This window comes from Medicago truncatula, chromosome 5 (genome assembly GCF_003473485.1).
Source record: "Medicago truncatula cultivar Jemalong A17 chromosome 5, MtrunA17r5.0-ANR, whole genome shotgun sequence".
Lineage (NCBI taxonomy): Eukaryota > Viridiplantae > Streptophyta > Magnoliopsida > Fabales > Fabaceae > Medicago > Medicago truncatula.
Window position 1 is genome coordinate 37,715,606 of NC_053046.1, and position 26,655 is coordinate 37,742,260.

At 31.7% G+C, this 26,655-nt stretch overlaps 4 protein-coding genes and 1 long non-coding RNA gene across 6 annotated transcripts; 4 read left to right on the plus strand and 1 right to left on the minus strand.

Moving 5' to 3' along the window:
- The first annotated feature begins 797 nt into the window (after nucleotides 1-797).
- Nucleotides 798-1,504, plus strand: LOC112421700 (uncharacterized). The gene is made up of 2 exons (XR_003011909.2): nucleotides 798-1,137; nucleotides 1,257-1,504. It is a non-coding gene; the product is annotated as an uncharacterized lncRNA (long non-coding RNA).
- A 9,862-nt stretch (nucleotides 1,505-11,366) lies between these two features.
- On the plus strand, nucleotides 11,367-12,128 carry LOC11434103 (heavy metal-associated isoprenylated plant protein 47). The gene is made up of 3 exons (XM_003616776.3): nucleotides 11,367-11,426; nucleotides 11,523-11,598; nucleotides 11,788-12,128. Exons 1-3 carry the CDS (start codon nucleotides 11,421-11,423, stop codon nucleotides 12,108-12,110), a joined length of 405 nt encoding a protein of 134 aa, XP_003616824.1. The 5' UTR covers nucleotides 11,367-11,420; the 3' UTR covers nucleotides 12,111-12,128.
- Nucleotides 12,129-12,313: 185 nt separating this feature from the next.
- LOC11423092 (uncharacterized) lies at nucleotides 12,314-14,462 on the minus strand. 2 transcript variants are annotated; one of them, XM_003616777.4, is made up of 2 exons: nucleotides 12,838-12,996; nucleotides 12,314-12,746 (listed from the first exon to the last, which is right to left on the minus strand). In XM_003616777.4, exons 1-2 carry the CDS (start codon nucleotides 12,926-12,928, stop codon nucleotides 12,505-12,507), a joined length of 333 nt encoding a protein of 110 aa, XP_003616825.1. In that variant the 5' UTR covers nucleotides 12,929-12,996; the 3' UTR covers nucleotides 12,314-12,504. The 2 variants fall into 2 exon arrangements, 1 of the variants encoding a protein (XP_003616825.1); XR_003012195.2 differs by lacking the exon at nucleotides 12,838-12,996 and adding an exon at nucleotides 13,555-14,462 and having other exon boundaries at nucleotides 12,611-12,746.
- A 1,826-nt stretch (nucleotides 14,463-16,288) lies between these two features.
- Nucleotides 16,289-20,209, plus strand: LOC11431170 (protein IQ-DOMAIN 1). Its single transcript, XM_003616778.4, has 6 exons — nucleotides 16,289-16,489; nucleotides 16,714-17,001; nucleotides 17,770-17,979; nucleotides 18,474-18,587; nucleotides 18,731-19,120; nucleotides 19,786-20,209. Exons 1-6 carry the CDS (start codon nucleotides 16,421-16,423, stop codon nucleotides 19,906-19,908), a joined length of 1,194 nt encoding a protein of 397 aa, XP_003616826.1. The 5' UTR covers nucleotides 16,289-16,420; the 3' UTR covers nucleotides 19,909-20,209.
- Nucleotides 20,210-21,583: 1,374 nt separating this feature from the next.
- Nucleotides 21,584-26,059, plus strand: LOC11430477 (putative BPI/LBP family protein At1g04970). Its single transcript, XM_003616779.4, has 6 exons — nucleotides 21,584-22,114; nucleotides 23,331-23,470; nucleotides 23,590-23,944; nucleotides 24,138-24,386; nucleotides 24,955-25,080; nucleotides 25,644-26,059. Exons 1-6 carry the CDS (start codon nucleotides 21,695-21,697, stop codon nucleotides 25,836-25,838), a joined length of 1,485 nt encoding a protein of 494 aa, XP_003616827.2. The 5' UTR covers nucleotides 21,584-21,694; the 3' UTR covers nucleotides 25,839-26,059.
- Nucleotides 26,060-26,655: the final 596 nt, after the last annotated feature.

Below are 26,655 nucleotides of genomic sequence, written 5' to 3' on the forward strand. Positions count from 1 at the left end.
ATGATTATTTTTTTGGATTTTGGTCCTCTGAATTTTGAAGGGTTCACTACTACAATTTTGGCCTTTAATAGCACAATTTTAATAGCACTTATGGATAAATGCTATTAAAAAGGCAACTCATAGACCTGTTATAGCACTTTCAAAAAAGCGCTAAGAAAAATTTGTTAAAAGAATCCAGCCCTTGTTCGAGTTGTGTTAGCCTCGTCATCTTCATCTGTTAGAGTAAGAGCTGATTTCGATCCAAACATACCAATAGACGAGTCATCTTGGAGCACATTGGAATTGTGTGAGAAACTCCAGGTACACATTTCCTTAAGTAATCATATATTTATAAGATTTTGATTAGCATGTACTCAATGTAAAAATGATTTATACATATGAGCAATTATATGTCCCTTTTATAGTATTACTATTACTAGTACTTTTTAAATCATGTTCTCATGTGACAAGATAATGAAATGTAATTCAAGATACATTTAATTTTTCTTATATATTAAGCTCTTAAATATGAAGGCCCTGAATCCTATTACAGAATTTTCATGCCTCCTCTTTTTCTGCTTCAGCTTGGGAATAGTACAAATAACATTGATGAAAAATAGAGATAGTACATATGACAGATTTAAGTGATGATGGTTAGTGGAGGAGGTGAAAGTTTTGTCTTGGAGGTGGGTGTTAGGGAGATTTAATGTCCCGGCATGTATGTATTATGAGTGGTGTTGGTGCTCCCGTGAGTGTTTGTTGAGGTAGTTCGTGTTTTGGCTAACTCGTGGTTGGTTTGGTGTTGGCAGTGATGGCTGTTCTGCAAGGCTGGTGCAGCAGCTGTAATGTCAGTCCTTGGCGTCTGTAGGACTGATTTTCGGCTGCTGTTATGACAACATTTTATCTTGGATGTGGCTGCTGATGTTGTGAGACTTTTGACAGGTTTTTGTATTTGTTTTTAGCTGCTGTTTGGAGGTTTAGGGGCTGCCGGTTTGGTTTCTTGTTTTGGCTGTGAAGGGGCTGTGCTATGGAACTCAATTTAGTAGATTTTTCTGTGCATTGATCGTCATAGCTCTAGATTTTCTTGCTTGGGTTTTCCTTTTCTTGGGGAAATTGCGCCGTATTCTATTCGGGCAACCTTTATGGTCGAGTATCTTAGTGAGTTTCATTTTCAACAATTTTCATTTGCGTTTTTTAATTGAGTTATTTTAAATCGTAATTGGTTGTGATGAAAATTCTATGTTAATTAATTTTTTGTTTCATATTATATGACACAGGAGACTATATTGCTGATAGACTTAAACCGTAATTAGTTGTGCTGGACTATATAGCTTGTCACGAGTCCTCTTAAATTTAGGTGTTTTTTTGTTGGTAATTGTGGCTGCTTTTAGGAGCTTTTTTTTATTGGCAATTGTGGATTGACTAGTATTATGACATTCATAATTAAGTTTATGATCAATTTGTAATGAGATTATCATGAATGTAATTTGCTATATTCATATTTCAGTATCTTATTATAGCATTTTTGGTTACAAATTAAAAAAAAAACACAACTTTTATTAGCGCTTTCAGTAAAACGCTAAGAAACCCCTATTTGAGTAGAAAGGCTACGATAGCGCTTCTCAGAAAGTGCTAAGAAATAACTGTTAGAAAAGCTACTTTAATAGCACTAGAATAAGGCTATATTAGCGCTTTTCTGAAAGCGCTATTGACGTATTGCTATTTAATAGCGTTTGGAAAGCGCTATTATAGGCTCCTGACCTATTATAGCGGGGGCTTTCTTAGCGCTTGAGAAGCGCTATTAAGAGCCAAAATGAGTGCTATTAAAGGGGGTATTTTGTAGTAGTGGTTAATGGTGTTTTACCCCGTGTAATATAGGTCATTTTTTGTTTTTTCTCCTGTAAAATATTTTTTTATGACCTATTAGGAGGTATTCCAAAAAAAAAAAAAAATTTACAGGGGGTTAAATCAAAAAAAATATTTTACAGGAAGGAAAACAAAAAATGACCTATATTACAGGGGGTAAAGCACCATTAACCCAATTTTTAATCCACGATTTTGGTCACTTAGGGTTTGTTTGGAACACTTTTTGTTTTTAGTTTTCAAAATATGTTTTCAAATACCGGAATTTTGGTAATATTTATAGTATACAAGAGAAAAAGGATGGCGGGGTGGGGGGTGTTGGGGATAAGGTTTGTTTTTCTTGCTAAGGCGAAAGAGACCTTGATGGTCAATCTTGTACTCAAACTGACCAATTTCGTATAATATAATCCGAATATTTTCAAAGTTTTTTAGATTATATAATCTGAAATTCTTCAATAATGGGTGAAAATGAGAGAAACTTCACACTTTGTAGGGTGATGGATACTTCAGGTTATACAATCCAAAAATCTTATGTACATGATTTTTTTTTTGGTCTACATTGCACCGACAATTTATGTGGTCCACAAAGCTCGGGAACTTCTATAAATAAGTGTGTATGTTTTCATAAGCAGTAAACTACACAAAAAAAACCATGGAAATTTCTGTCATCGATCCTAACACCATGCTAGCTGCAATTTACTACAATGAGAGAAAATCACTCCATATGTTCAGAATTCACACTGATGTCACGCTCTTTAAGTTGAAGGATTAGTTGGATTAAATCAACTTTCAACTAACCCAGAGAGACACAAAGAGGGTGAATGATGTTGACTATCGACGTCCAAACACCGACTAAATTGGAATTCTGCGGTTCTTCCGGATGAAACTCGGGAACGAAGACGATGTGAGAACCATGTTCTCGATATTTGGTCAGTACAATACTAAAGGACTGATCGAGTTGGACGCTTCGTTGGTCAAATCTGTTGAAGAAATTCAGAAAAGTTTGATCCAACCTAGGAACTACGAAGAGAACTGGGCTCTACTGGAGGAACTAGACGAAGAAATTAGTTTAGCTGATTCGTGATCTATTATGTTTTATTTTATTACGTGTTTTATGTTGTTGAATTATGTTGTTAAAATCAATATATCTATGGTCAGTTTATGAACACGACTTCTCCTAGAAGATCTTCATCATGCAGTCAAAAATTTATCTGTTGAACTTTACGCCAAAGATGTTCATTTAAACTCTGAAAAATCTTTCCAAAGATATGAACACATAGATAGAAAATATACCAAGATATATAGGGTGCAAGTCAAGTTCGAATTATATAATCCGAACCAATTCAACACAAGTTTTTGTGTGGTCCATATTGAATCTACAGTTTCTATGGTCCACAACGCACATAAACCTCTATAAATAATTGTGCTCGCTTCATTTGCTGTAAAACACATTAAAAAAACTCTGAAAAATCTTTCAAACAATATGAACACCAAGATGTTGCTATGAGCTAGATATTGTTGCCTTGCAATATAAATTTGTAAGTTGGTAAGGCAACATCTAACTCAAAACAATCCTCTTGAAATACCTTATCTTTCATTATTATGTTGCAGATCTGATTCCGAAGAAGTTCTTGAGAACTTGATCCAGTTGACCTGCTGATCGAAATATATCAGTTGGCAGATCAGCTGAATCAAGTACAAAAGCACCTGCTTGAACACCTTCCTAGAAGATTCATCACTTATGTTATTGTGTTGTTTTAAGCTGCTTAAACACAATTTGGTGTTGTTTGGATTTTAGAATATGAAAATATTAATACAGATTCGGATTGTAAAATATGAAACCTCCCAGATTATGTGGAGTGTGGTGTGTCACACAAGGTTTGGGCGGTTTGTGGTGTGTTTAATGTAATTTTGGCTGGTCCGAGCATGGAAAATATTTCCTTTCACTGTAGTTATAATCTATGACTGGTTTAAGGCTATAAATAGAATTGCATGGTTCAACAATTTCATTCATTTTTCATTTCTCATCATTTCTTACTTTTTCTTCAACTTTTTTTTTAGTATTTAGGAGAGTTTATGATGTCATAGTCACTGCTAATTGTACATAGAGTCCCTACAATTACTTTGCAGTTTATGCAGGGATTCTACAGTGCTCAACAGAGACCTTTGATATCAAATGCAACACAATAAATGTAGTTTGTTCTATTTCAGATTCTAAAATTTGAAAATACCTAACAATCTGTTTTGGATTTTAGAATCCGAACAGACAGTGTTTTCGAGAAAAATGGGACGCACGTGTACATGACAGGGTGGAAAAAGTAAAAGCTCTTTTTTGGCTCAACACGGACCCAAACTGGCACTAAATTAAGTTTTCTACTTCTTTTCTTTTTTTGTATAAGAAGTTTTCTAGTTCGTAACGAAGTTAGTATATAAAAATGATCAATTTTATGGTATACAAATGAGACCAATTTTAATGTAATGATAAAAAGACGCATGTGTATAATGCAAAATCAATTTACTTATGTATGTTAGACAAAATTTATATAAATAAAGGATAAAAAGATAAGGAGGCGCCTTTGGCTGACACTTTATACTCTTGAAAGGTCTTTTTAGTATACCTTATGTTAAGGAGGCGCCTTTGGTTTTGTTAATATATACCATTGTAGCTTCTTAAAAAAGGATAAAATGATAAGGAATAAAATTGGATTCATACAACATGCATCTCGATTATTTGAATAAATAAAGTGACTTATTCCCCGAAAAAAATAATTATTTTAATGAGTTTTATATAATTCTTTTTGAAAGATAATGGGTTTTATATAATTATTATAACCGTCAAATGAGTCATACAAATATGTTTAACTAATCCTTCATATATGTCATGCACTATTATCAAACTAATCAAAAATGAAAAATATATGGAATTCAAATCAAGTCAATATTTCTCTTCAAAATCAATAGTTTGTTTTATCAATATTTTTGAACATGTCAAGCAATAGTTTGTTTTATCAATATTTTTGAACATGTCAAGTTTTATATCGTAAAAAAAAAATGTTAAGCTTTGTAATTTTTTTTTTTTTTATGTAAATTAGGTATTCTCCATGCTCAAACTCTTTCTAAGAGTTTTATCACTGTTGGATCACGAGGGAAGTCCGGGAGACCATCCATATTTAGGATGGAGCAACCACACAAATGAGAGAGATGACACACTCTTACCCAAAACCTTAAGGCAATTGGTTTATGGGTCCTCTCATTTAAAGAGTGTTCAACCTCAACTTTTCTATCTGATGTGGGACATATAACTCACACTTGCGCACAACACTCTCCCTCAAGTGTGAGTCCATCAATTCATCGTTATCCCACCTCAAGCGGAAGCTCTTTCGTTCGCAAATACTTTCTTGTACTTATATTGTTGCTTTCTTTGCAACGAAACTTGTCGCCTGAACACCATGTCAGGAAGACTTTCGACACAAGTTGTCGGTCAAGAGGGGAGTCCGGGGACCACCCACATTCAGGCCAAAGCAGCCGCACAAGTGAGAGAGACACCACACTCTTACCCAAAACCTTAAGATAATGGGTTTATTGGTCCTCTCACTTATAAAATGTTCAACTTCCATTTTTCTATCCAATGTGAGACATATAACTCACACTTTCATACAACACTCCCCCTCAATTGTAAATCCATCAATTCATCGTGTTCCTCCCCTCAAGCGGAAGCTTTTTCATCCGTAAACACTTGCTTGTACCGTCATTGCTGCTTTCTTCACAACAGAACATGCCGCCGTCATTGCTGCTTTCTTCACACTTAAACGTAAGCAAAAATAAATTATCATACAACATTATACTTACGATTTCTAATAGACGATGAAATATTTGATAAACAATTCAAAAAATACAAAATTGTAAATGCTAAGCATATGTATGAATTTTTTGTTTTAAATGCAAAGTTGTTAGTTGGATTTTTTGTATATAAAACATTGAAAACCTTGTAGATATTGTTACCAACTTGGATTGAACTTGTATGTAGAAGATGCATAAGGGAGTTATGAAGTTTCCTAGTTTGATGTATGATGTATGTGCAATGTCAAATATCATTCCTACTATCAAATGACAAGTTTGTAGCAATTACCCAATTTATGATGATGATGATGGGGTTCTTTTGTTGCCTAAAAAATTAGTCATATAGTGAGCGAAAAAGATCTAAGTTGTATGATAAGTTAGGGCGCCTACTTGTGTGACTAAAGACTCTAACTATTAGTAGGTCTGGAAATGAGTCGAACCCAGTCGAACTTTGATTCAACACGACTCGACTCGTTAAAAATTGAATCAGCTCAAAACTCGACTCAAGTTCGCTACAAACTTTTTTTCAGGTTGAACTCGACTCGATTCAAGCTCGTGAACAACTCGGTTCAACTTGATAGCTCGAATCAAATGAACAAAAAAAAACTATAAACCAAAAAACAAACTTAGTTTAATTAACACAATAATACTTCCTATGGGCCTCAAGACCACATAAGTAAGAAAAACTATACTATAAGTTTGTCATAGCATTATTAATCTTTTGCTATACGGTACGTTGAGTCATAGGCTACTGTTTTCTCCGATCCTATTTATAAAAAAATGTTAGGTCAGCAAAAGTTAATGTATCTGACTCAAATTTTTAACCAGATACATCATCAACTTTTGTTGATCTAAATTTTTTTATAAATAGGACCAAAAGGAGTCTTTTATAGACACTTATGCTCCCTGCTATCCTCAAAGCTTCCAATGTGGGACTAATTTACACGCTATTTTTCTCTCTTACAACTAGCTAGCTAGCCTCACTAATGTAAATGTGCTATGTACAAGAAAGAATAACTTCCACGTTTATTTAATTAAATAAAAAAATACAAAAGAAATTATATTATATATATATATATATATATATATATATATATATATATATAATTCTTTTGTATTTTTTATATCGAGCTGGTTCATGAACCAAACGAATCAAACTATACATAGCTCAAGTTCAGCTCATTTATTTAACAAATTAACTTAATTTTTAAATCAAGTTCGACTCATTTGGTTCATGAACCAAGTTCAATGAATCTATTATCGAATCAAGTCTCGGACTTTATTCGAGTTAATTCGGTTCATTGTCATCCCTACATGTTAGCAAAGAAAACAAAAATGAATCTATTGTCCAATCTTTAATATATTTTTTAGCAACATGTCTTTTTTCTAAAATTCTACGGCTTTTTAAAAAAATATAGAACCTAAGTGACCAAATGACTCATTAATTGAGTACAAGCATAATAAGATCCAACATTTAATTCTCAATACATGCCAAATCAGAACTTCAATCAACAAATAAGATAAATAATTCTCAACCGAAGATACAAAAATAACAATAACAAAAAAAAGGCTTTTGTAACCGCCATCACAAAGTTTTTGTAAGTAGTTTTGAAATTATAGCATATGAACTTGCAAACTAATCAATACTTTCAAAATCCTTCATTGAATTATTTATTCTTGATACCTCCAGTTTCCTCTGCAATTGAACCCGATGTGGAACATATTTCTACCATATAACCATCCGCTATCATTTGATTTTCTCGACATTTAAGAGAGCAAAATGCAGAAAAGACACTGCAATGTTAAAATTAATGGGTCAGTTGACATGCATGCATATAAGAAGTTTATAAACACCACTCATCAATATGATTGTATGTGTATCTGTATATAATCATGTTGAAGACAATAATTCATATATAAATACACACACATATATAAATATTATTTGTTTTTTTGGGGATTCAAAATACAAAATCCAATCCATTGAAAAAATGTGAATCTAATGTTTAGCTGGAGAATTTGAAATTTTTTGCTTTAATTAATATTCGTCATGTATGCCTTTTATATTGGTGTTCACCTTTTAGATATATGCATGACTAATGTTGTAAATCTATGAAATATGGGAAGAAGAAAGAGAAGAGAAATAATACATACCCATACATATATCTGTCCTTCTCAATCTTTTTCCTACACCAGCGACAAGCATGTAGGAATCCCTCTGGCAATGCTGGTGATGTCCTTTTGGTCGGAGCGTCTAAGGCTGGGAAACCCAGTGAGAATAATCGTTGACCTAGTGGCGCCTTAACAAAGTTTGAGGTTGGTTTCTCAATGATTCTTTGATCATTAGTATTCACATGAGCAACATTTGCATCTGAAGATAGATCATCTAGGCAAATGGTTGACTGTGACTTGTAAAATCGACGACGTTTGGGACCGGTCTCCATTAGAGTTGAGAGTTGAAGGTAGATTGTGAGGAGTCCTCAGTGAAGGAGGAGTTATGTGTTTGTGATGATAAATCTATGTTTTTTCAGCATGGTATTTATAACCTCAATTGATTCCATTTCTTTTTAGATTTTCAACAAATATTATCATTAATGTCAGTTTGACCTGCTCGGTGCACATGATAGTTAATATTGTAAAACTTTTAAAATTTAATTTTTATTTCAATACAATATTAGTATGCATTTAGTTTTTTTTAAATATTCTTATATTTAATCACATTAAATAAATTATTAAACTTAAACTTTTGAAATTAAAATGCACAAGTCAAATAAAAAGAATATTAATTCAGTTAAATTATTTTTGAAATAAAATTATTAACTATGGTATTCTCATATCATAATTTTTAAAATAAGCCAAACTAGCTTATCAAAATTTGCATTGGAGAGAATCGAAGACCTTGAGAGAAGCAACTTTAAGGTCCTAAGAACGCCACGAGACCAGCCCAAGTGAACTTCTCATATCAATTATGTGAGTGAGTGAAAATAGAGGGGCCAAAATTATAAATAAGCCTAAAATCAATTACATTTAAATTGAATAATCTACAATTTATCTCAGTTAATTTATTTTTTAAAATAATATTAAATTATTTCTACAAAAATAAGTATACTATTTTTTTAGAGGGTATAATACATATATATTTACTTTTTTGCTTGATAATTATTTGAATTAAAAAAGTAGTAATAATTAACTTCCTTTTAATCTTTCAAAAAAAAAAAATATCTTCCTTTTAAAAAATTATAATTAATTTAATTTCCTAAATATGTATGTATTAACTTTTAAAAGAATTATAAGCTTGTTCATGAACCAAATTAAAAAAAAACATAAATATAATAATATTATACCATCTCTTTTTTGTCACCCCGTCTTCTTTTGAGGAAAATATTAATAATATTATTTCCTTTAACGAGTACATATTAAATTTTAAAAGAATAATAAGTTTGTGCATGAACCAAATTAAAAAAAAGAATATAATAATATTATACTATATTCATTCAAAAATAATAATAATAATAATAATAATAATAATAATAATAATAAAATAATAATAATAATAATATGAGAAGGTGTATTTGCTTAAATGAGAACATATTAAGTTTTAAAAGAAAACTAAGATTGTGCATGAACCAAATTAAAATATTGAATTATTAATATAGATTCAAAGTATATAATCTATAATATATATAAAGAAAATAGTATTTTCAAAATTACACTCAACTTTCAACACAAATAAGACATCTAACAAAATAGATAAGAGTAAATTTAAATATTAAAATAAAATTATAACCAGCACGATATGAGAATATATATGTCCAATTTTTTCTTTATCCTTTAAAAAGTGTAACAATGTAACAAACTATATTAGTTTATCTTTACTTACTTTTTCATTATCCCAATTATACCGTTAAACAACCTTTTCTCGTTGAAAAAGAGAATTTACATTATATTTTTTTTCTTATATTATTGGTATCATTGAAATAGATAATCATGGGTAGTTTGATTTGTTATAATTTGAAAGCAAAAATCATTTATATTTTTACTTTTAATCAAAATTAAAATAATCATAAAAAAAACACCGTGCATAATTTTCAATCGCGAGTGTCCGTCTTTCCGCTAATATAGGATAATATGAACAATTGAGCATGTTGGCGGATGATCCACTCGCCAACTTAGAACCCTTATTGATCTCTACAATGTTCACTCTTCATTTTTTTTGTGTAAATACTTGCTTGTGCTGTCATTGCTGCTTTCTTCGCAACGGAACCTGCCGCCGTCATTGTTGCTTTCTTCACAATGGAACCTGCCGCCTGAACACCATATCATGAAGACTTTCGACACAAGGAGCCAATCATACTTTTCGTTGAAGGGGGCTCTGATACCATTGTTGGGTCACAAACGGAACCTACCGCCTGAACACCATGTCAGGAAGACTTTCGACATAAGAAGTCGGTCGTACCATTTGTTGAACCGGGCTCTGATACCATTGTTGGGTCACGAAGGGAGCCCGGTGGATCACCCACATCTAGGTGAGCAAGAACAGCCACACAAGTGAGAGAGACAGCACACTCTTATCCAAAATCTTAAGGCAATGCGTTTATGGATCCTCTCACTTACGTCCACTTTTCTATCTGATGTGGGACATATAACTCACACTTGTACACAACAATACTATATGCAAAAATATTGGCAATGTTGACTGTATTTCCGTTCCATAACATTGCATTCATAACATGATTAGTATTGATCTAAAATTTATGAGAAATGCTAACAAGTGTTTTAAGGCACTTGTTAAGAAGTCTAAAAAAGAAAGGGAAATGTTAAGTTGTGCCCTGAGGGCACAAGTTAATGTATCAAATATAGAAATAGTTTATTGGAGTGTGTGCATTGCATTTAATCTTTAACTTTTAATAAATTGAATGCACAAAATTTTAGAGAATATTTATTCTTTTGGATTTCTTAACATGTGTCTTAAGGGCACAAGTTAACACTACCCAAAAAGAAATTTTGTTTTGGAATTGATGCTCCAACATATTGAAACTTGAAAAGTAATACATAAAACTTATCAACATATTATCTTAAGGGCATTTATTAGCAAGACTCAAAATTGAAAAATCAATTATGTCCGTGTACTCATTTGAAATTTTGATATCCTCACTTGAGTCATCTTGTTTTTTTTTAGCATTTCTTTGTTCCGAGATTCTTATCTTTGGAACTGAAAAATATATCATGCTTGATGTATGTTCGAAACTTATTTGCAATGAGATATTATTATTCAAGAAAGATGTGCTCAAATGATAACAAAAATTATAGAACGGTTGCACAGTACGTTTGAAACTCACAATGAAACCCTATTTAGGATATTCTTACGGGACAAAATGCTTTTGTTAACAACAATTACCGGGAATGGGACATAAAAGGAAAACAATGTATTTCCTACCAAACACACAATATTTTAACACTATAAAGAACACCTAATTTCCCACCATTAGTGTAAAAATGGAATAAGAGAAAAAAGTTAAATTTGAAATTCCAAAACCAACCATTTGTATGCATACGCGCAAGATATTGACCTTGGTCAATAAATATAATATAGATAATCACTTATTTTTTGATTGCTCAAAAAAAAAATCACTTATTAGTTGATTTACATTGGTATTTATATATGTATTATAGCATTCAATGTCTATGAATTGCACCTTAACCTCAAAGCATAGAAAAATTTAGTGGCTAGTGCTAATATGAAGGTGAGAACTATATGATTTAATAACTATTAGCATTTACATATATTGTATATCTATACATTGTCTTTCAATAATAATCTCTTCAATTAATTACCACAGAAAATAGTTATCCAGATGCATATGGAGAGTGACAAATTTAGAAGCAAAGCTTTGAAAATTGCTGCTGCCTTTCAAGGTACATGTAACATTAATTCACTTCCAATAATCAATTTTATTTGTAACTTCATATTCAAGCAAAAAATAATAATTCAATATCCAATTGTAGCAACGTACATAACTACATATTTAATATTCTTTATATTCTTCATTTCAAAATTAATTTTGAATTAACACAATAATTACATTGTTATGTATGATCCAATAGGTGTGATTTCAGTGTCATTAGAAGGTGAAAGCAGAGACCAAGTAGTAGTAATTGGAGATTATCAAATAGACTGTGTTTGTTTGACTAAAAAGTTGAGAAAGAAATTTTGTTATGTTAATCTTTTAAGTGTTGAAGATGCAAACGTTTCTGCTAGTTATGAAGGTGATGAAGCTAAAGAGGAAGAAAAAGATGTTGAAGTAACCATAAATTCAACAGAAAATTCATCGGTTGTTTGTAATTGTGAGAAAAATTATCCTCCACCTTGTCCCTTGTATTACATAGTTGATCATGAGCCATACCCTAGTAGTTGCTCTATCCAATGAAAATATAATGTGTTACTATGATCAACATTTTAATGTTTAAATTTAAAGAATTTAAGTTTCTTAATTTGATATGGTTTTTTATGTTACGAAGAGATCATTACATGATTAGTAGTTAGCACGAAAAGTACGATGTATTTGGGTGAAATCAGAAGAGAAATTATGAATGATTTTACAAAATTATCCTTCATTAACGACATTCTGAATGAAAAGAAGAGAAAATGTTGTAAATTACACAATAAATGATCATGTTTATATAGTTTGTTGTGATAACAAATTTCTTAGTTTTCTAACCAACTTACTAACCTAACTAATATTAATAATCATTCCAAACAACATCTTCATGTAAAAGGTGATGATGCATTTTTAGGCTATTTTAAGAACACACAGCATTTTGTTATAGTTTTTCACCATGTACGTTTGACATGCATCCCAAATTTCTATTTCCACCGCTATCCCCGCTTCCACCGCTGCCCTGATTTTCATTGTTGCCCGCTTTTCCATTGTCAGAATAGTTTATGATAGAATTGTGACCCTCGTTTTGATTTCCACTTCCGCTTCGCCATGTTGCTCTTCCGCCTGACCAACGTACTTTGCCATCTACCTCGATGTTTGTCTTTGATTCTTTTGCTTCGCCGGCTGCAATTTAATAAACAATTAATTTTGTGAAATTTAAAAGAAGAAAGAAATTGTGCATACTTGACATAGATATAGTTATAGACACACATACATTGTTTCTCATTTTTAGAAAGCTCAATTGCAACAACGGAGATAAGAAGCAGTGCACAAAAGTACAAGAACATAAACATCTTGATTTTCATTCTTGCTATAAATTAAGACTTTGTTTTGAAATATGAATACAAATGATAGCTATTTATATAATGATCATGGGACAAGATAAAATATAAGAAGAACAAGAGAGATTTTTTTTACTCCAATAACAAAAATAGCTTGATTAAAAATAATATGTTGTACCATGAAAAAGATAACATAAATTGCACGGCAAAACAAACACAAAATATAATGTTTGGCTAGCTGGTTGCAATGATAATGAGTCATTATTATCTATTGAGCCATTGAAAGGTTAAATTAGAGCATGGTTGCCAATTGAGGTAAGAAAGATTTTCAGACAATGGCAACCAGAAAGTAACTAAGATATTTGATTATAATTTGAGGAAAACATGGTGAGAAATGGTATTTGTCACGAATAAAAAAAATCCACGAATGTTTTCACAAACAAGAAAATGTTGATCATAACCTTTGAGAAATATAGTGAATAAATATTATGAAACCAATTAATCAAGTTATTTCGGAAGTTTAAGTCCTTTCGCTCTTCTTAAAAACCAAATTTTCCTTTTTCAAAAGATAAAACAAATACGTTAACCTCAAGAAAATAATTGTTTTCTAAAAAATCAAATCAAAGATAAAGCATGAAAATAAGGCTTACCTCTTGGCGTCGAGCTCTACCAAAAAAAGAAAACCTCTTGGCGTCGAGGCAATTGTACGCCTAATTTGGTGTTAACTCCCATTGAAAATTGCTCTTTAGGCATCATAGGTACCTCGAATTGATGAAAATATCCCAACGACGATTAACTATTGTTTGCTTCTAAATAATAGTCAATTGTCGTCCCAAGAATAGACCTATATTTAAGTGTGTGTAAATACAAGATTTATCGTGAATGGTAGTTAACTATACCTCCATGATTACATATTGTTTGTTATGGTAGTTAACTAGCAAATTGCAGTTAAGAATTACGTACAAGTTTACAACTCTAGAAAACAATTCATTACCACCAAAAATCAAGCATAAACCAACAACTAAACAACCTTAATCCAAATCAAGAAACTGCACAAACAAAAATTTCAATGAAATTCATATTTTTTTAGTTTTGTAGCTCAATCGAGATTCATGTGAGCAAACCATAGGTGCTAAAGAGCAATTTTCAATCACCATGTGATTGAGGCCCATTAGACCTCATTTTATCGATGAATAGGTAGGAAGCCCAGTGATAATGTCTAGGACTAAGAAATTAACTATGTCCTACTCCCTCTTTTCCTTATTATTTGTAGCTTTTATAGAAAAGTTTCTATTTACTTATCATTATCAAATTTCAATGCAGCATATGCTATTGCTTTATCAAAAACACTCTTAAGTATTTATTGAAGAGATGAAATGGATAAATGAGAGTAATTTATTAAGGATATTATAGGTAAAAAAGAAATAATTGTTTCAAAATAACAAAATTTATTTGTTCTTTGGTATATGTAAAAGGACAAATACATTTTGATACGTGCATAGACTATAGTGACTATATCTCACACATTCAAAAACTAAAGTAGATGTTTATTCATGATCCAAATACTTGAAGAACCTGAATCGAGAGCATGAAGAGGTTTATTTTCTATAATATAATATATATCTGTGCCACTTAGATGCAAATTAAAAGGGTGAGTTATTATTATGCAGAAGATTTCAAATAAAATATTATAACTAAAAAATTAGGTATGTTGGAGGGACACATATTTTTAAAAAATTTGCGTATGCAAATTGGTTATTGAAATTGTAAGCATAAAATAGTTTTTCTTTTTTACGAATTCGTAAATACATCATCGAAATTGTAAAACGTTACTTAATATAGATCAAAAGAATATATTTTTTTGTCAAGTAGTTTGGTGACTAGTATTCACTTTTAAAGTAAATAAATAGATGTTCGATGTTCAAACTCCGACCTCTGCATATGCTCACGGAGACAAATAATATTATCTCATTTTAACCGTTAGAAACTATAACGTGGACATATTAGTTGAATGTCCATGGTGATCTTAGGGCTCACATCAATGCCTTCACATCATGGACTAATTTACCAATAAAACTTAAGGGCTCTCAAGGATTAATTTGTCATTAATTAGTTATTGCACAGTTGCAATTAGCAACCAATTTATCTTTGATGTAGTGTAAATTTCATATACAAATTATTGTCTACTGAACTAACATTGATGTGGGATAAATCTGTAATGGGACATGTTTAATTATTGTACCACACTATATAACATCCAATGGAAGAAGTTATGAAGGGATTTTTTTTTTTGTTACCTCTTCAATTTCTAAGAGATTGAGGCCTATTAATCTTGAGTTTGGCCGCGAGTTTTGTGCGTCTTGCACATTCTCGACGTGAATAATATTTCGCAGTTTCAAAAAAAAAAAAAAATTCTTGAGTTTGACCGCAAGATAAGTAAAATCTGATAAAAAAAAATTGTTCAACTAAAAAATCGAACTTCACTTCACTCATGACGAATTGTGGCGAGTGAAATTTTTTTATGGAAAAATACCAACGAGTTCTTTACTTCACTCATGAGCATTTTACACATTGTACCATAACCCTTTACTTAAATTCATCCCAAATAATAATAAAAAATATACACAACCTGCAAAAGCATTTGAAAATTGATAATGAAGAATCCTTATAATTTTTTTTATAGCTTCCTTACCTGTCCACAAAGCCATTGAGATCAAACTAAAGTAGCATAAGAAAATAGAAAAAGATACCACATTGACAAAAGACATAGTAACTAAAAAGGAATAGACATAACCCCAGTAACAAGCAAACTTTATGAAAGCCTATCCACTACAAACCATGTGCAAAAAGTATATATATGATGCAAAAGCAATAAAAACATTGCACTCAAATCCATCCCTTTTTTCTTTCTATTATTTTCTGATTAAGTGGTACCATTCCAGCTTTGCACTCCCCTGCATACAGATCATGATCAATACTTATTTCTTCTGAGCACATGTGATTAATTTTATTTTTAGTATAAAGTAAAGTTCATTTTTTAAAAATTGGGTAAGAAAAATGTTTCTTAATTAAAGTGACACGTCTATGTGAGCTAGCTCAGATGGCAGGAACATTGCATAATATATGTAGGAGCGGAGGTTCGATCCCTGGAACCCCACTTATTCTACTACTTGATCAAATAAAAGTGATACTGATGGTCAAATTACAATTGTCTCGAATGGGATTTAAACTTCGTACCTTGAGGTTACGAAGTTTGATTCTTACCACTTAGCTGACACTTCATGGATGCGTAAAGTAATTAGTTTAGTGTAATTTTTAAAACAACTAACTTTATTTTAATGTCAATTATTGTTAGTTCAAGTAAGAATGTTACTTGACTTTTATACTTTATCCAATTCTAGTAATATAACAACCACTATATCATACATGCATTGACATATATATTATATAGTTGAGGACAATGTCATTGTGAAACTTGTGAAACTTTTTTGCTCTTTTGGAATTGGTTAAGCTTTGATGGGTTTCACTGTTGGGTTGGTAAGAAATGTCTTCTCAAGAAATCATGTTGGTTCTCATGAAAGAAAAGTAAGTCCTCAATTTCTATTGCTTCTCTCTTTGTTTCTTCTCTTCAAGAAGCATTTGTTTTATATCGCAACAATCTTTGATTTTACTGAGAATCGCAGTCAAATGTGACATAGTAACCTCAACGCTAGTGCGTTGAGGCCACAAAGACATGCGGTCGCAGACCACAATTGTTTGCTAAACTTTATAGTTCCAATTATGTTCTCATTCTTTGTTCATGCTAGCAGATAATGAGACGAAATTCTTCCGAAAATAGAAGATGGATATCAGTTAAATCATACTTGTGTGGCAATGAATTCAATTCAGTCCTTGCAGAAGAAGATTCAGCATCATTTAAGAGCACAGAAGTCACAGTTACACAGTCCATACAAGAAGATTTGTTGAGTGATAAAGAAGAAACAAAGAGTGAAGAAACTGTTGAGAATGTAATAGACAATAGATCAAATTGTAACTCCAAATCATTGAATGAAGAAGAAGCAGCTATTATTATTCAATCAGCATATAGAAGTTTCAAGGTTAGTTCACTAATCATTAATGGATTACTTCAATTGGATTATTCACATTAAAAGATATACCTCATTCCAAGAAAAAGTTGGTTCAAATTTTCATGAGTTTTCCTTTAAAGTTTGCTTGTGATGCCAAAAGGTTTCAAAAATAGATTAATTTTGACCATGCAACTTAAAACATTTTACACTGTCAATCCATCACAAATTACTATCATTTATATGACTTTTTATGGTAAATATGATTGAAGTCAATTATTTTTAAAGATCCAACGGTTATAATAGATTGACAGTGTAAAAAATCATCACATTGTCGGTGGTATCAATTAAATTCTTCAAAAAGATGGTATGCTGTTGAGATTATAACTGCGATGTCAGGGTTTCTTATGTTTCCGCAACTGCATTGTGATTATAATTGAAGTCATGTCATGTAAACCATGTTTGACCGTCATTTTTTGTAATATCACGACCCGACCACAATTTAAAACCTTTTGTTGAGATCAACGAATGTGTGGTAAAATGAGTAAAAATTGCATAGAGAGAGCAAAACAATGTCAATTTTTACTCTACCCCTTTATTTTCCCATTTCCATCCTTCATTTTTTTTTTAATTTTAAATTGCAAAAATGTCAATAGCTACTAGCTACAAAATTATAGACCATAAAGATGTACTTTATATATATTCATGTAATTCATAGTATGTCTAAGCCATGCATAAAAAATATGTATTTGTTTCTTATTTACATTTACATAACTGGTATATATGTGCTACATATTTCAGTTGAGGTGTAAAAATGAAGACACCATAAGCTCAGAAAATGGTGAAGAGAAGCTCAATTTAGCAGCAGAAAGTCCAGATAGAAAATCTATGGCTACATCAGTTGAAGTACAAACAGGGAATTCCACTGAAGTTTTCTCATTTAAAGGAGAAAAAGTGAGCATTTACAACAGTTTTCAGCACAGGAATAGAACTAGAGCAATAAAGCAAAAGGTATGACATAACACATGTTACTTTCTGAACTAGGTCATGATTTTGGTTAAAAGAGAAAATTATTATAAAATAAAACTTGGAATATGCTCAAGTGAATAAATTCAAAAGACAATGACAAATCAATCACAAAGAATTATCAGTTATGGCATTTTCCAGAACATACTTTAAAGTTTAAACTTCATATATTATTATTAAATAAAAGAGTGGTTAACATTTTATCAGAAAACAAAAGAAAAATAATAGAAGAGTGGTTAAAAATATGTAAAGAAGATTCTTGGTTCTGCCAGAAGTGTTTTAAACTTCAAATGTGATAATGATGTTGGAAATTTAATCTTCCACTAGGCCACTTTTCTTAATTAATTATACAATATAGACGAAGTATATATTAATTATATTTCTTAATTTATGCGTCAAAACTTAGACGAAGTATAATATATGACGGAGGAAGTGTGACATAAGGTAATTTGATATCTAATAACATTGAAATTTTTCAGGAAGATTGGGATGACAGCACTTTGAGTAGCAATGTTTCGAAAATGAGGATGCAAGACAGAATGGAGGCAGCAACAAGGAGAGAAAGAGCACTGGCTTATGCTTTCTCACAACAGGTAAGTAGCAAAAGCTATTTCAATATGCAAAATAATAAAGCGAATCATTGATTTAGTCTCTAAAACGGTTCATGAGGCGTTAACTTAGTCGTAAGAGTTTGACATAGTAAACGGTTGTAAAATACTAATCCTCGTTGTTGCAGCTACGAATATGTTCGAAGAGAAAATTAGCAAAACATAACAACAGGGAACAAAATATGAGTTGGAGTTGGCTTGAAAGATGGATGGCGACTCGGCTTCAAGACACTTCATCAGTTGAAAGCCATGCAATGAAGCAGTATGAAAATTTCAACACTGATCATCACAAATTTACTATAAAGACAAGATTTTTAGATGCTTCTGGTGGTGAAGAAAAAGAGAGTTGTGGATCAAATGAAGTGCCACTTCATTTTGATAACTATTCAGTAGTTTCACAAGAAGAAAAAGTTAGCAGCTTCAAATCACCAACAAGAAAGACTAATTTTAAAGCTAGGAGAACTGTGTCTAGGAGGAAAACTGTGCCAAGTTATCAGTTTCATGATGAACATCCAAAGGTTAGAATCTCTTCATTAATTTCATAAAACATCCAAATCAAGGCTAAAACATAGCACATTCTTTATGTTTGTGAAATTGAAGATTGCTTCCTCAATTACTTTTAAATAGATCATAGTCTAATCGTTAGAGTTATGTATCATCTATGAATCATGACGCTTCAGATTGAAAACGTGTCTAGTACATATGTTAGTGTTACATTCAATCGCTTTAATTTTCTTAAATTATTGTGTTAGTGTCTTGTTTAGTGTCGATATTTGTGTTCATGCTTCATAGTGTATCGTAAAACAGGTATTAAGCCACGATTGTGGTTGTGGTTGTGTCGTGATCTCTAGTATTGATGTGACCGCAATTGTGGTCATGGTGTGGTCCTAAAGACATAAAAAATGTTGATGTCATGGACCCGGATCGCCTGCAATTGGAACTCTACGCAGTTTCACACATTAAATGATTTCGGTCGTCATTATAAGATCAGACGACTCAGATTATACCATAACAAAATTAGTTTTGAAGTAAATCGATTGTTGATTTGAAATCGGCCGGTTGAGATGAGAAACCGAATGACGTAGTTATTGCACGAAATCGAAGTCCATGTGCTTCTATATTGCTTCTCTTGCTAGTATATGTCAACTAACATATTATACAAATCATTTTTATGTTGTTTCAGGTAAGCATGAAAGATGGCTCAAGCAATGCTAACAAGGATATTAAGCAAAAACCAAAGCAAGAAGTAAGCAAGACAGAAATGAGTCAAATGACAATAAGCACACTCAAAACTTCTAATGAGTGACTTCTTGACTCTTGTAATTAAATCTACCAAATAAAGTCAACTAAATATGTGTGTCTACTAGTATTGAGTGGGAAGCAGAGCAAAAATTACATTTAGCACCCTCAGAGCTTCTAGTAATGAGTGACTTCAAAGTTCCTACATTAATATGTCAAATAAATTTAACTTGTGTCTCTAATATTAAGATGTAATTATAATGGTTGGATTTTCTTGTAGATTGTAATTCCATTATTCTATTTGTATAACTTCTATTCAGTACAGTACATAATATTAAGTGCATGGAATGAGATGGTTGTTCTAATCATTTGCTTTTCAAATACTATTTTTTTTCTTAAGCCATAAAAACGATACATTCACAATTAGCTGCATAAGTGAGAGAGATGATGCTGAATAACAATATCAAACTTTGCTTACAATAGACTTAAAATAGTACCTACAGTGGGCCCTAAAGAAAGGTCTCAAGGAAAATATCATCAAGACCCTTCTAGCGGTTTCCCTAATCTTCCTCGTTATGGGTACATCTACTCTTCGTAGAAAATCTACGATCTTCCACTATGATTGAATGTTTGCACAGTGTGCTAAAAGGTTTGATTACAAGTAATTAATGAAGCTTGAGACTATTTAACACAAAAGATCACCAAGACCCTAAACTACTTGCACAAGATCACCTCGAACTTGATCTAAGTCTGAAATCCATGAACTCGACACCTAAATCATTTAAATCTTCAATCCTATGATATCCTTCAGCAATCTTCGCCAAGATTTCTACTTCCCTATAGATTCCTTCGATTTCCTTAAGAAATAGTGAACTAGAAGAAAAAAAACCTTAACTTAGGAGAAAAGAAAGCTTCTTATGTCATTTGAAACTTTAAGCACCTCAAATTGCTTAAAAGATTCAAACCATTACACAACCTAAATGATACATAAAGTTAACTTAAACGAGTTTACATGACCTACATAAACGGTTTTACATTTCTTTGTATGTATAATGAATTTATGTAGCTTAGGTGAACTCATATTATGTATAAAAGATACATAAAATTAAGTTATATGAACAACAACAATTTCAATATTATCAATTTATTTTAATTAAAATTAGGTGTAACTAAAATATTTTGAGATGTGACTAAAAATTATCTTCATGTGTTTTATTAAAGCTACAATTTTTATTTATTAAATCCACAAATTGAGGCATTAAGGAAATCATGATGGCTCAAAACGATGCCCAAAAACTATTAAACATAGGTTTTGTAACAATTATTCTTATGGCAACTACACTTGTTAAAAGAACCAAACATAATAAAATAATTTTGAAATCTGTGTAATCAATCTCCATACACATTAGTTAGGCACTGTCGGGTCGGCTTAATAGTTGGTTTGAGATCTTAGAGTTGCTCCCTTTTAAGTTCTTAGGTATTTCGCCTGATGCCCCAATTTCGATGGATAAGTTCATACAGAATTTTACTTTGGTTTTAAATGAAGCCTCCTGAAGTGGACGGTGAGATTGGTCCCCTTGAATTAATCGATTTGAAATAGATACCGAGTTTTAAAAAAAGTAATAATAATCCTAAATTTTCAACCTTGCCTTATAATCCAAGCAAAAGCAAATGGTGACAATTGAAATTGAGAAGGATGGGCAATTTGGACTTTTGACATCATCATCGTCCAGTGTTACGAGTATTTGGCAAGTTACCTTTCTTTCCTATGTTTCCTCGTACAACTTCCCCTACGTTGTTGTCTTTGCAACCAATGAACCAACAACCTCAATTTCCACAACCTACAAATCAAAATGCAACCTTTCTTCTTCCTTCTCCTACTATTCACCTCTTCCTTCATTCCCACGCAATCACAATCTCAACCTCAACCCCAAAACCAAGCTTTCATATCCCTATTAATCACCCAAAACGGCCTTAATTTCGTGAAAAACATACTCACTCAAAAGGCAATTTCTTCAATAGTTTCACTCCAATTACCCAATATTGAAAAGGGTACAAGAATTCCAATGTTGGGTAGTGTTTACTTTGTGCTTTCTAATATCACAATATATGAAATTGATGTTGATTCTTCTAATGTCAAGCCTGGTGAGAATGGAATTGAGATTTTAGCTTCTGGGGTTAGTTGTAATATGAGTTTGGATTGGTCTTATGAGTATAGTAGTATTTGGTTTGGTCCTGTTAAGGTTTCTGATCAAGGTTCAGCACAAGTTCAGGTATGAAAAATATGATCCATTGTTTGTGTTTTTGATTTTGGGTTTGTATGTATATGTGTAGAATTGTGTTTAGATATGTAGAAAAATTGTGTTGCTAATAGAAACATAATCTATTTATGATTGTGGTTTAGGCCCGGATAGAATAAACTACTTAATTAAGTGCTTATAGTATAATTGTAAGTGTCATCATATAAGTGCTTATGTATAAGCTATCTTTTTAACAAAAGATAAGTAGGGTCAAACTGTTTTCGTATAAGCTATAAGCTTGTTTCGTAAGCTTATGAACATGTAATAAGCAGTAAATGTATGACACATTTATTGATCTGGGCCGTCTGATCTTAAATCAGTGGTGAATACGATTTAAAGATGATTTGGTAAATGTGTAATGTGAGCCGAGCAATGTCAATCAATGGCTGAGAATAATTGATGTGTGTATCGGCACATTTTTTCTTATACCTGGAATCTGGATCCCTACCAATGTCAACTTATTGAATGATAAAGTATATTGCTGCACTAAATATGGATAATTTAACTTATATATGGGTAATGGGATTCACCTTTTACTTATTTTTACATAAAGTTAATTTTCTTGTGCTGGTGAATTACTCAATATCTGTGATTATTCTTGTGAATATGAGAACTTATCGTAAGAACTTATCATATAAGTGCTTATGTGTAAGCTATTTGTTTATCAAAAGATAAAATAAAGTCAACCTGTTTTCATATAAGCTATAAGTTGTTTTTATAAGTTATTCTGAAGAGCTTTTGGTAATAAACTGAAAAACTGAAAAGAGTTTGACACTTTTTTTTTGTAAGAAGCAGTAAATGTGTGAGTGTGACACATTTTTTTTATATTAGCCGTCCGATCTCAAACCAATGGTAAAGATGATTCGGTGAAAGTGTAATGTGAGTCGACCGATTTCAAATCGATGACCGAGATAAATTAAAATATGTAACTGTGTAGCGAATCTGGATCCCTACCATTGTCTACTTGTTTAATGATAAATTGTATTGCTGCACTAAGTATGGATAATGTTATTCATATATGGTGTTCATTTTTTATAAAGTTATTTTTCTTTTGTTGTTGAGTTATTCAATATCTGTGATCATTCTTGCGAATTTGAGCTCTTGCAAATATTATTTTTGTTTCTACTTGTTCATTTTCTTCATAAAAATGTAATGAAAAGGGAATTTGATAAGTGCTGATTTTGGAAAGGTTGAAGGCATGAAAGTTGAACTTAAATTGGGATTGGAGAACCAGGAAGGATATTTGGATCTCAAACTTAAGGACTGTGATTCTTCTGTTAAAGATATTTCAATAAAATTGGACGGAGGTGCATCTTGGCTTTATCAAGGGTATGGCAGTAGTAATCATATTAGATTCTAGCTCATTTCATATTTTCATGTGTCACTTTTATGTAGCACAAAACGATTTTATGGTGTTTTGACTTTTAGTTTTGACTCATATCTAACAGGATTCTTGATGCTTTTGAAGGGAATATTGGATCAGCAGTAGAAAATGCTATCACCAAGAAACTTGGAGAAGGTATTACAAGGCTGGACTCGTATTTGAAAAGTCTTCCGAAGGAGGTTCCGGTCGATGATCACTCTTCGTTGAATGTAACTTTTGTCAACAATGTTTTACTAAGTGATTCGTCGATTGGGTTTGAAACGAATGGGTTATTTATAAAAAGAAATGATTCCCTGCCTATTCCTAACCTCTGGCACAAGAACTCAAAACTTCCAATTCTATGCACAAATTCATCGAAAATGCTAGCAATCTCTTTAGACGAGGCTGTTTTCAACTCTGCATCATCCTTGTATTATGATGTAAGTTTTGATGTTTGATCATGGTCTTAAACAGTGTTTTAAAAACTGAACCGAACCATGATCCAGAGTTCTTGTCTATTTGATGTCTGGTTTGGATTTTAAAACATTCGTTTAAAGCATGAATTTTCTCAACATAATATTTTTTTACTATGTCATTGGATTGTGTTAAATGAGAAATTATTTCGATGTTCAGGCGAAATTTATGCATTGGATTGTGGACAAAATACCAGATCAATCTCTATTGAACACTGCAGGATGGAGATTTATTATTCCTCAATTGTACAGGAAATACCCAAATCATGAAATGAACTTGAATATATCTTTGTCTTCTCCTCCGGTTGTGGAGATTTCAGATCAGAAAGCTGGTGTTGAAATATTTGCAGATTTAACAATTGATGTTTTGGAAGAAGATAAAGTAATACCAGTGGCATGCATCTCATTGGTAAGATCTTTGATATTTAATGAACTTCATTTTTTGCCATAATCTATGTGTATGTTTTTTCCTTCGCCATTCTGATTCTCTGAATATATTACTTTGATGTTACCATACCTCAATGTAATTTTGATTATGATGAATTATATGGGCTAGCGTGGATGGAACAAGAAGCTCGATTCAAGACAGTGTTGTCAATTGTTTTACGATATGCTAGTTAGTACAAGTTGTTGTCAATTACTGGCTATTGTAGCGCCATAGTATTATAGCATAGCATAAATAGCACAAACACTATTTTCTGCGATCTGCGGTTGACAACACTTGCTCTAGAAGACCGAGTTTAAAAGATTAGATGTTTAGTTAGTTTTTGAATTCAGTGCTGCTAGTTGTTTTTCAAAAGACTTACTAACATATCATAATTATGTAAGTTTATCCAGACACTGTTTATTCAAAATGCAAAGTCTGCAAAATTCATCGTATCATATCTTTATTCCTGTCTTTGTACACCTTACAATAAGTTGTCATTTCTTTTTGATCTTTAACATCACTATTGCTATATTCCATCTTGTTTCCACAGATGATTCAAGCTTCAGGTTTGGTCAAAATAAATGGAAATAACCTCGTCGGTACCATCAGATTGGGTGACTTTGGAATGTCATTGAAATGGAGCAACATTGGCAATCTGCGAATGTTCCTTATTCAGGTAGGTTTATGTTGTTACATGTAACACAGAGTATAATAATATATACGAACAATGAATAAAAATATTAAGTCGTCCAATCATAAATCATCATAAGTTCACGTTTTAATTTTACTTCTTAAAACCTGTGTTTAAATTTCAATACGTTGAGATATGATTGAATTTCTGTGTAAAATTTCTTTATGCTTTCGGTGGATAGTTGTTCAATCCTAACACACATAGGGTATGTTTGAATTGGCTTGTTTGAGCTTATCTACTAACATAAGCACTTATGAGATTGAGAGATTTTATGGAAACATCTTATGACATGTCCAGAAGCTGTTTTTAACTTATTTCCACAAGCTCTCTAGGATAGCTTATGGAATCAGCTTATAGCTTATATGAGAACAGTTTGATTTGATAATATCGTTTGTTATAGAAATAGCTATACATAAACACTTATATGATAAATACTTATGTTATAAACGTTTAAATAAGTTTTTTATCCAAACATGACTATTGTGAATAAACTTCTTAATTTTAAGAAGTCTCATTGATGAAGGGTGTTTTATTCTTTTTCACTGCAGCCAGTTATGTGGACGATTATCGAAACAGTCTTCTTGCCATATGCAAATGCACATCTAAGTAAAGGGTTACCCTTGCCCATTATTCATGGTTTCACCTTACAAGATGCAGAGATAATCTTGTCATCGTCAAGAGTCGCAGTTTGTAGTGATGTATCATTTGCAGAATCAAACAAACATTTCTTACAATCTCATTGAGTAGATAAAATGTGTTTTTTGATGCATTTGTAAATATTTGAAGATAGAAATCAAGATGATATCTTGACCAAAAAAAAGAAAGAAATCAAGATGATATGTCTCCTTATGCTATCTTCTGTTATTTGTTAATTTTTTAGGTAATGAGAGGCAACCATCATGCCTAGATCTAGATGTATAAAATACAGGCATTAATACAACTATACAAGTACTTGCTGCATGAATTCTCATGTAATTGGAGAGTTTAGTCATGAACATTATAACTTAGTCTGCACATCTGAATTGGTTTAAATTTTTGTTTACGTTTCAATATTCAAGATACTGGAAAAAAAAAAAAAAAAAAAAACTAGACTGTGGTTATTGTCTAAAAAAACTTTGGTTTGGATATTGGTTTCTTTCTTTAAAAACTTAAACAAGTGCATTAAACATTTTATAATTTGATTTCTCTAAAATGAGTTTACCTTAAAATGAATTTGATTTTTCTTGATATTATAAAGCATTGGGTTGATCATTGTATGAGAGTGTGAGGATTTAGTTGGGTTTTGATCCATAAGTTCTAATGAGCTCAACTTTAACTTCAATTTACCACTCCAAATTCATGAATCTCTGGATGCGCTTGACTAAGGTGGGAATAGTTTACAAATTAGAATCCCTCCTAGTGTCCATATCAACAGGTGCCATTGGCCACTCTCAATCACAAGCTTGGATACCCCAATTGCAAAGGTGCATTTCTCATGAAGCTACACTTTGTAGCTTCTTGTTACCATGGTAAAAATGAATGTGAACAGACGTTTTCCTTCACTGGACGTGAATCCTAACA

Excerpts from the sequence above, each read along its gene's own strand:
- LOC11434103 (XM_003616776.3), top strand. Across the intron at positions 11,599-11,787 it reads AATTGCTGCTGCCTTTCAAG|GTGTGATTTCAGTGTCATTA; the intron begins GTACATGTAACA and ends ATGATCCAATAG.
- LOC11423092 (XM_003616777.4), bottom strand. The coding sequence starts at position 12,928 with ATGAAAATCAAGATGTTTATGTTCTTGTACTTTTGTGCACTGCTTCTT. Across the intron at positions 12,747-12,837 it reads TTCTAAAAATGAGAAACAAT|CCGGCGAAGCAAAAGAATCA; the intron begins GTATGTGTGTCT and ends ATTAAATTGCAG.
- LOC11431170 (XM_003616778.4), top strand. The coding sequence starts at position 16,421 with ATGGGTTTCACTGTTGGGTTGGTAAGAAATGTCTTCTCAAGAAATCAT. Across the intron at positions 18,588-18,730 it reads CTTATGCTTTCTCACAACAG|CTACGAATATGTTCGAAGAG; the intron begins GTAAGTAGCAAA and ends TCGTTGTTGCAG. Across the intron at positions 19,121-19,785 it reads TTCATGATGAACATCCAAAG|GTAAGCATGAAAGATGGCTC; the intron begins GTTAGAATCTCT and ends ATGTTGTTTCAG.
- LOC11430477 (XM_003616779.4), top strand. The coding sequence starts at position 21,695 with ATGCAACCTTTCTTCTTCCTTCTCCTACTATTCACCTCTTCCTTCATT. Across the intron at positions 23,945-24,137 it reads CATCATCCTTGTATTATGAT|GCGAAATTTATGCATTGGAT; the intron begins GTAAGTTTTGAT and ends TTCGATGTTCAG. Across the intron at positions 25,081-25,643 it reads TGCGAATGTTCCTTATTCAG|CCAGTTATGTGGACGATTAT; the intron begins GTAGGTTTATGT and ends TTTTCACTGCAG.